Here is a 9212-nt window from a genome sequence, read left to right as displayed (position 1 = left end):
TATTTCTTCATTTGAGAAGTCCCTCTTTAGTTCCCTTGCCCATTTAGTAATTGGTTTGTTAGGTTTGGGAGGGATTAGTTTCTTGAGTTCCCTGTATATAAAAAAAAATTTTTTTTGGTCATGGGGCTTGAATCAGGGCCTGGACTCTGTCCCAGAGCTGCTTTTTGCTCAAGGCTAGCACTCTACCACTTGAGCCACAGCTCTACCTCCAGCTCTTTTGGTAGCTAATTGGATATCAGAGTCTCACAGACTTGCTTGCCTGCTCTGGCTGGCTTTGAACCCCAGTCCTCAGATCTCAGTCTACTGAGTAGCTGGGATTACAGATGTGAGCCACTGGAGCCCAGCTATAATTTTTTATTGATAAACAAACTTGAAAGAAAATTTCAGGGGTGATAACCCAGTGTGGATGGAGGTAATTCCCAAGAAATTCATGAACAGTTACAGATTGAACTGGATTTTGTAGACAAAGTCAGACATGAGAAGATGTAGAAATGAGGAAAACTTGTTCAATGTTTCCATTGAAAACTGCCATTTTTATATGTGGCAGAGTTCTTGTGCTACTCTGTATTTTACTGGTTTTTAAGTAAATAAGAGTCTTGTAACCCATTTTATGTTTTCTTTAATAGTAAAAGCATCGAACATTTTCCTGTTCCATATGCTCTCATTATTTATATTCATGAGTTTAGGGCTAATTCTGGTCTCTAAAATACAGAGTTGCTACTGTTGTCTTACGTAAATTTAAAATTGTCTTACTGCTACTAATTTATTAATGGTTTAAAATAGAAATTTTCTTTTTATTTCATGAGACTGTTTTTGAAACCTGAGAATCCTGGTGAACAATTCAGAACAATTTGAAGGACTAATTATGAGGATAACTTGTGAATACTTTCAATAAGCTTATTTTAAAATGTCCTAGGAACATTGCTAGATATCTGCATGTTAGTAATAGGTTTAGTCATAGAAATTTCCATAGTTGATCAAGTGAGGAGAAATTTCCTATGACATTTGATGACATTTGCTAAAAAATCATAGCTGGACTCCAGTGGCTCATGTCTGTAATCTTAGCTCCTCAAGAGGAGCTAGGATTGTGGAATCCTAGCTAGGATTGTGGTTCAAAGCCACCCTGGGCAGGCCAGTCTGTGAGACTCACCTCCACTTAACTACCAAAAGAGCTGTGGTGGTAGCACTGTTGTTCAAGTGGTAGAGTGCTACCTTGAGCAAAAACAGCTGTGGGACAGAGCCCAGGAGAAGGGGTGGAGAAGAGAATGCAATCAAAAATTTAGTGTATGTCCTATAAAAGTAAGAAAAATAAGGGAAAAGAGGGATAGAAGAGAATGTTGAAAGGGGCGACATTGATCAAGATGCATTGTATTTACAAGCTTTTATTCAATGGCAACTCCTTTGTCCAACTACTTAAAGATAACTAAAAAAAAATTACTCATGAATAAGCTTTTCATGTTCTCCTGTACATCAGTTTGTTGAGTATTTGAATACCCTGATTTTATCATTCTCCCCTCTTAGCAACAAGGATACTTCCTGATAAGTAGCATGAAATTAGTTGTTCTGTTATTAGTCCTTATTAGTTTTTTCATCTTGGAATTAACACAATAACATAATATTTTTATAAATTGTCCTCCTGAAAATTAATTAGTAAAGCATTTCCTTCTTGAAATTTGCTTGTTTTATCTGATTTTCCTTCTCAGTTATTCACTGTAACTTTCATTTAACATGAAGCAACCTGAAACTCATGTATTATGTTGCAGGTGGTTTGACATTGGGTGTTTGGTGGTTGAAGACCCTGTGCATGGTATTCGTCTGGAAACTTTTACTCAAGCCACACCAGTGCCTTTGGAGTTTGTGCAGCAGGTTAGTCTCCTCCTTTGCACCTGCATTATGTTCCAGGGAAGCCTGCAGTATTCTCAGTAAAAGTTGTGTTAGGATTTTTGTTAAGAATATATTCCCGATTTTGTGTGGCCCTTTTCTCATTTGGCCTTTTCTTTGCTTCCTTGAATGTTTCAGTTCTTCTTTGTTTTTGTTTTCCAGATTTCTTTGGGCAAATAATATACTACATGGGTAATTGTTACTTTCTTCGTTTTTTTTTTAGTTGTTGTTGTTAGGATTATATTCCCCCCTCGAGGTCAGAAGATTTGCCTTTTCTGCCTGTTTTCAGTACACTTTTCATATACTTTCCCCTTCATCTCCTGTCTTTATTTCCATTGGAACCCTCTCTTACTTCCCTTTTTGTGTCATCTGATCATCCTTTTTAGTTGTTCATCTTCAGAACAAGCCATTATTTGAAATTTGAACAATAGGTACACATCTTTAGATTTGTTGACTTAAAGAGAAAGCTAGTGTACAGTTCCAAAAATGTAATTAAAAACAATGATTCTTATCCCTCTATTTTTATATAAAATTTTCTTTAGTTCTCTAGTAAAATATATCTACATAATTTGGACTATTATTTTATATATATATATATATATATATATATACTTGTACTGTATATATGTATACATATATATATATATATATACACACATATATAAACTTGCTGAAATCTTTGTAGTAACATTATTTGTGACTTATGGATTTAAATAATCTGACAAAGCACTTGTGTTTTGTCGTCCCTATAGTTACATATAAATTGGCATATGTGTTCATAAAATTGCTGAAAGCATCCAAGTGGCCCTTTTAAGGTTTGCAGTCTAGAAAATGTATTACAATTAATGCTTATATTTTGAACTTTACTGAAACTTATATTGTAATTTCCTCTTAGAAGTTCAAAAAATCTTTATAGATGTTAACATTAGATTCACTCAATGAGAAAATGATTAAAAGATTGTAATTAAATACTATTCATATGGTTCATTTTATCTGTTTCTTGTAAAACAGATAAAATGGTAGATTTTTCTGGGAAAATATGGATTTTTATCATTGATTCAAATATTAAGATGAATCAGTCAAAATACTGTAAATTTTCTATGATGTTAGCTAATTACCCAGGAAACATTACAGTGAAGAACTCCCATCTAGTCAAAAAAAAAAGAAAACCATTGTGTTCTAATCGTGCATAAGTGCGATCTACAAGGCATTCAGTGGAAACTTGGTTCTCATGGTGTATAAGGTACCAAAAATAGAGGTAGACAGTTTTTCAATTAATTCCATGAGGTTGTGTCTCTTCACACTAGAACTATTTCAGTCTATATTAGGAACTAAGTGTAAAAATCATGGGTGAAATTAATAAAGTTCAGAAATACACTAGAAGAGCATTAATATCCTTACCAAGTAGATTTGGCTCAAGAAGCAGAGTGGATCACCAGTAGTAAACCAGATATGTGACTCAGCATATTGACATTAAAGAAATATAAAGAATTTCAGTAGAGTTGAGGGCATTTGCTAGAAATACTATGCAATAGTATAAAATAATCATAGCTAATTTGGTTTAGAAGTATATGCAAATCATAGCTAATTTGGTTTAGAAGTATACGCACATATGTATGGGCTAGGTAATCCAAGTGCCCCTTAGATAACTTGTGATATGAGGGTACTCCTGTCACTGCCATTGTTAATATTGCTGTAGATTAGGGGTCAGTGCACAGTGGCCCACAGCCAAATCGACTACCCTACTACCTGTTTTTGTAAGTAAGCTTAATTGGGATATAGCTGCCATTCTGCATACATTTATAATTAATAGTAGCAACTGTGCTGCAATAATGTAATTGATTAGTTGTAGTAAAGATCAACACCTAAACCTAACGTATTTACTCTTTAGCCTTTTTCCAAAAAGTTTACTCACCCCTGTGCTTGGTGTCTGACAATTGCAGAGGGATAATTTGTATTTGATTTTCAGAGCCATATATTGGTAAGAAACAGACATGATATTCAAGGAACCAAATGTGTTTTTATATATATTAATACCTAAGGGTATCTTGCAAAGTACATGTCAAGAACAGCACATTGAATACGATCCCAGTGATAGCAGGGAGATGTGTATGCTCTGAAATATCTACAAATGAGAAGGAAAATGCCCGGAAAGATGCACATTGAATCATTAATAGGATTACTTGAATAGTGTTACTCAAAGATTATCATTTGGTTTCTTTTTTTGTTGGTGGTGGTTGTAGAGCCTGGGCCCTGTCCCTGATCTCTTTTGCTCAAGGCTAGGGCTCTATTATTTTTACCACAGCTAATTTTTGAGTGGTTAATTGGAGATAATAGAGTCTCACAAGGACTTAGCCTCATGAGTTAGCTAGGATTGCAGGTGTAAGCCACCGACGCCCAGGACTTGCTTTCTTTTTTTAAAATTTTTTTTTAATGTTTTTGTTTCGTTTTTTTTTCCCACATGTGGTTTCAAAGTTGAAAAGATAAAGAATTAAGTACATTGAAATACCCACCTTTTATTTTTATCTATTCATTTTTTCCCCATGTTTCTTTTATGTTTTATATCTCTACTGCTTTGCTGTTGGGATTTAATAATTTAATAGAATAGAAATTAGTCCTTTGAGAAATCAAATTATCATTAGAATGTATAGTAGTGAAAATCTAGAACACAATTTTGTGTGATTTTTTTCCTTATTAAATAAAGATGATTCCTCCTTTCTCAATAAAAACTCAGGTCCTCTGGATTTTTAAAGGTAATTTTTTGTTATCTGTAAGTAGTTGTACAGAGGAGTTGCATTTGCCAAAGCAGTTTATGCATACAATATATCCTGATCAGTGTCACCCCATTCTTGGCCTAGCATCATAACTGTTACCTGATAATTTGATTTAAAAAACAGCCTCTCAGGCTCCGCCCAAGTTTTGGAATCAGGTGGTTCATTTTAACAGGCCTTGCAAGGGCTTGGTGAGCATGTAGCAGAGCGAGAAGCATTTTCATTTCAGTCCAAAGACCTTAGATAGCTGTCTGGTTTTTCTTTGAAGTATAATGATAATTTTAGCACTAACCTATTAACAAACTTGAAATGACTCTAAATATGAAACTAGAATGAAGCTTTCTGACTTAGCTCTGAGTAGATGGCTGTTAAAGCCTTGAACATCTGTAAAGTTCTGTTCTCAGTCCTCAGGAGCGTACGCGCAGACGCCACCACCACCACCAACAGAATGACATTATGTTTTTATTTTTAGCAGAGTAGACATACAACATTACTTTGGCTCTTTTGAAGCAGCAGAGTGGTACTTCCCAGGGTTGTCACAATCTATGTTAAAAGTAACCAGAGTCAAGATTTTTGAGAGGTTAGGGCTGGCGAGGTGGCTCAGTGGTAGAGCGCTTGCCTTGCATGCCGGAGGCCCTGGGTTTGATTCCTTAGCACCACATAAGCAAAAAGAAAAAAAGCCGGAAATGGCACTGTGGCTCAAGCAGAAGAGCTGAGGGACAGCGCCTAGGCCCAGAGTTCAGGCCCCACGACTGGACCCAAAAAAAAAAAAAAGATTTTGAGAGGTTATTTATAACAGAGTTTGTGCTTATAAGTAAGTATTATAAGTAACATGGATTTATGTTTTCCATAGGCTCAAAGTCTCACTCCCCAGGACTATAATCTAAGGTGGTCAGGCCTTTTGGTGACAGTGGGCGAAGTCCTGGAGAAGAGTTTGGTAAATGTCAGCCGGACTGATTGGCACTTGGCGTTCACTGGCATGTCTCGCCGACAGATGATCTACAGTGCAGCCAAAGCCATCGCTGGCATGTACAAGCAGCGCCTACCACCCAGAACCGCCTGAGAGATGGCCTCATTGACGGCCAAGACTGCCCTTGCTTTCAGCTTCATGTAAAGAAGATATGTTATCTTCCTCAGCTAAACAGCTTCAGTGAATCTGGAAAGCTTTAGAGGTTTCCCGTAGGCTGCATTATTATTATTTTTTTCTGTAAAGGTTTGGTGTCATTCCTTCAGAGAAAAAAAGAGATCCTTTTTACAATCATAATTTTACATAGTTCTTCAAAAATATGCAGGTATATTTATGACACATTTTAATATACTGGATTTATTAAATGGAACTTGCTAAGTAAACATTTAATTTAATGATGCATACTAGATTATTTTGCTGAACAGTATGCTCAAGAATTGACCGTAAGACACCTACCTGTAGACATGTACATTTCTGTGTGCCTTTTACACAGTGAGCCAAAATGACAAAAATCAATCATTTCTCTCTGGTCATCATCATGTGCTTGTATTACCTAGAAAAGTATACCTGTTCCTTTTGTAAAAATAATTTTTCTAGTTTACAGATTTCTACTGCAAACATTGGAGTTAGACATTATTTTTCTCGTTGCCGTGTCACAAAGGATAAATAGTCCCGTGTATTTTAGATCAGAAGTATTCATGTTATTTTTGTATAACACTATTCAGTACTTCCAAGAATAAACTCCCAGCCGCTTCCACTCATGTTCTCCAAAGAGCAGAAGAGAAGAGGGTCACCTTGTTGAGGGGTTACCTTGTTGAGGGGTCACCTTGTTGCTGTGCCTCTTTAGTTAGGATTGCTTTTAAGTTTGACTCAAGATACCACTTTTCTACCTTTGTGCTGTTCTGTATTTTTTATGGATGTTTTTCAAAGAAACTTTTATATTGAATCTGGTTTATTTGATCTATTATGTTTGTACTGAATGATAGCTATTTCTTCCCTCAAATAATATATTTTACCACTTTTGGACTTAATTTGGACTCAAAATTAATTAAATGTTCTTTCTTATACAGTTGAGCTCTATGAAAATTCAAATGACTTTCTGAAAATAATTTCATATCTAAATATAATTTAATTTTTATTTACTCTCCTCTACAGTTATATAGAGGTAAACAAATTAGCACATTCTCTGGCAGTTTTATAAAAGCATTAAAGCTCTTATCCTGGGCTGTCTTGACGTGTAAGGTTTGCTTTGTATTAGTGTTTTTTCAAGTAATTATTTCATTTATGCTAGTTTTAACCAAGAATGAAAAGAATTAAATGCTTCCAAGCACTGTATCCCAATTGTTTGGTGGCATTCAGACTCCTGTCATTGGAAGTACTGGGAAAAAGCTGCGTCCAGTTGCTATGTTGTCCTTTGTCCTGGGATACTAGCGCTAGATGTTTTTATTCCTTCTTATGTGTTAAGAAAGCGGAATCCTCTTCTCCCATTCACCTCTGTCTTTTGCTTTTAAAAGCTATCAGGGCATTGGCCAGATGCAGAAATTCAGACTGAGATCAAGAAGAATGCCCACTTTTACAGGGAGATTTTATAGATTCTTTTTTGTTTGACCAAGTCTTCAGTATCTTACTTGACTTTTGTGCAGGTTTTTCTCACAGAGCCACAGTGAACATTATCTCTCACCGAGTGATGCTTTTCTTTAAATCCCCACAGAGCGGTGGCAGAGCCCTGCCATGGCTTGGTTGAAGTGGGTATTTTCCTGCCTGCAGTAACTGTCTAACCTCTGCTCTTTGGAGCAGCATATGTGGGAAAGTGAGATGCTTGATCTAATCTGGCCTGATTTCTTTTTTGGTCCAAGATTCTCTTTGAAAGACCTCAGAGCTTGACTGACTCCACACTTAGCTTTCCTAACCTTTCATTTGGTCATCCTGAGATTCCTCTATTATACCAGGAACAGGAAATACAATGTAGTCTTACACCAGGGTGACTTAGCCAGACAGTCTTGGTGATGGTATTTAAACATTGAGTATATCCAGTTACTGAGCATATCTTCAGTCCATGGTCTCCCTTACCAGCCCTCTGGAACTCCTCTGTCCTCTCTGCTCATTTCCATGTCATTCTCATACTGGTATCTCCCTCTCTCTTCCTCTCTCTCTCTCTCTCTCTCTTTCTCTCTCTCTCTCTCCCCCCCCCCATATGTTGTTTTGGCAGGGGGTATAGATGGATGGCTGTCATTTTGCTCTTGTTCTTTCTCAAGATATTTAGGGAAACTTGTCTTAAACCCAGTTACCATGTTCTAGTGGTTTTGCGAAATGAAGAGCTATAAATGATTGCATTTTACATTATGTAAATTTTATGCCCAATCACTGAATTTTAAGACTGTAAACATAATTAGTATGGGAAAAACTCTCAGGAAAAAATGGAAGAAAAGTGATAAAGCATCAGCTTCAGATGATCAGTTTTAAGAATCCTTATAGTCACTTTTTTGTTGTTGGTTGTTACAGGGCTGGGTTTTGAACCCAAGGTGTCATACATGCCAAGGACAATGCTATAGGACTAAGCCCTACCCTTGCCCCTTGTTAAGTTTCCGGCAGTTCTGAAGCTTCTCAGGCTTGAGAAGTTATGAAAAGCTGATGGTTTACTCTTGTGATTCTCTTGTCATCTTGCCTTCTCATTCTTTGTCAGTTGCTTGGTAGAAACAAAGATCGTATGATAGTGAGTAGAAGTATAAAAAGGTGCAGATGACCATGTTTAATGTGTATTATTCACTTATGCAAAGTATCAATACTCAGGGTCAACTGAACTACTTAACATGTTCAATTTACTCTGTTTCTTGGCTAGAAACAGTTCTAAATAGGACTTTGTGATTTGTGATGCCAAATTGATAACTTGCTGTGTTTTCAAAGTCGTTGGGTTGTATAAATTATTAAGAAATGGGGATATTTACTCCCAGGATATGGTATTCATTTAGTGATATTATGCAGAATGACATATTGAATAGTCAGTTTTGTAAGTATGTAAATATGTCATAAATAAACAATACTTTGGCTATTTCCTAATGCTTTATAGTGATTTTCAAATACTAACTTTATTAATAATGTATTACAAAGACCCATATTCCTTTTTTGTCGTAGTTGGTTTAGTGACTGCCAAGAGTTCTTGTAGAATAGAAATATAGCATACCATTTTCTATGGGAATTGTAACATTCAGATATACTAGCGGTGCTAACAGCAAAGTCAGAGAACTCAGGGTGTTAGGAGATACAGGGATGGGCAGGAAGCAGAGGCCTGTTCATGAGCCCTCTGTAGTGTTGCCTCTAATTTATACTCCTGACCTCCATAAATAGCCCTTTTTTCCCCTTAAGAAATCATTATTTTAGGGTATTTTTAGGTTCACAGTAAAATAGAGAAGGGTAAGAGATTATTTTTTCCCTTTGTTGCTTGTCCCCACAAATACACACCATTACCCATTATCAACCCCACCCAACAACATCGTTCCCTTGTTACAATTGACGAGCATCATTGGCACTCACAGTCACCCAGAGTCAGTAGTGTGAGATTCACCTTAGAGGTTGTGTAGTACATGGGTTTGTGT

The 9212-nt window shown here is 36.3% G+C and overlaps 1 protein-coding gene across 1 annotated transcript in view; it reads left to right on the top strand.

The window, feature by feature from the left end:
* Prrc1 (proline-rich coiled-coil 1) overlaps positions 1-6396 on the top strand; it is an 18485-nt gene extending 12089 nt beyond the window's left edge. The window contains exons 7-10 of the mRNA XM_013015753.1: positions 205-240; positions 1529-1543; positions 1764-1866; positions 5506-6396. Coding sequence (XP_012871207.1) covers positions 205-240; positions 1529-1543; positions 1764-1866; positions 5506-5715 — 364 coding nt within the window. The 3' untranslated portion in view covers positions 5716-6396. The remainder of the gene's footprint in view (positions 1-204; positions 241-1528; positions 1544-1763; positions 1867-5505) is intronic.
* The last annotated feature ends 2816 nt before the right edge of the window (positions 6397-9212 follow it).

The sequence above is a fragment of the Dipodomys ordii genome, unplaced genomic scaffold (assembly GCF_000151885.1).
Source record: "Dipodomys ordii isolate 6190 unplaced genomic scaffold, Dord_2.0 Scaffold27, whole genome shotgun sequence".
Lineage (NCBI taxonomy): Eukaryota > Metazoa > Chordata > Mammalia > Rodentia > Heteromyidae > Dipodomys > Dipodomys ordii.
The sequence above is the reverse complement of the archived record's forward strand: the minus strand, read 5'-3'. Positions and strand labels throughout refer to the sequence as shown.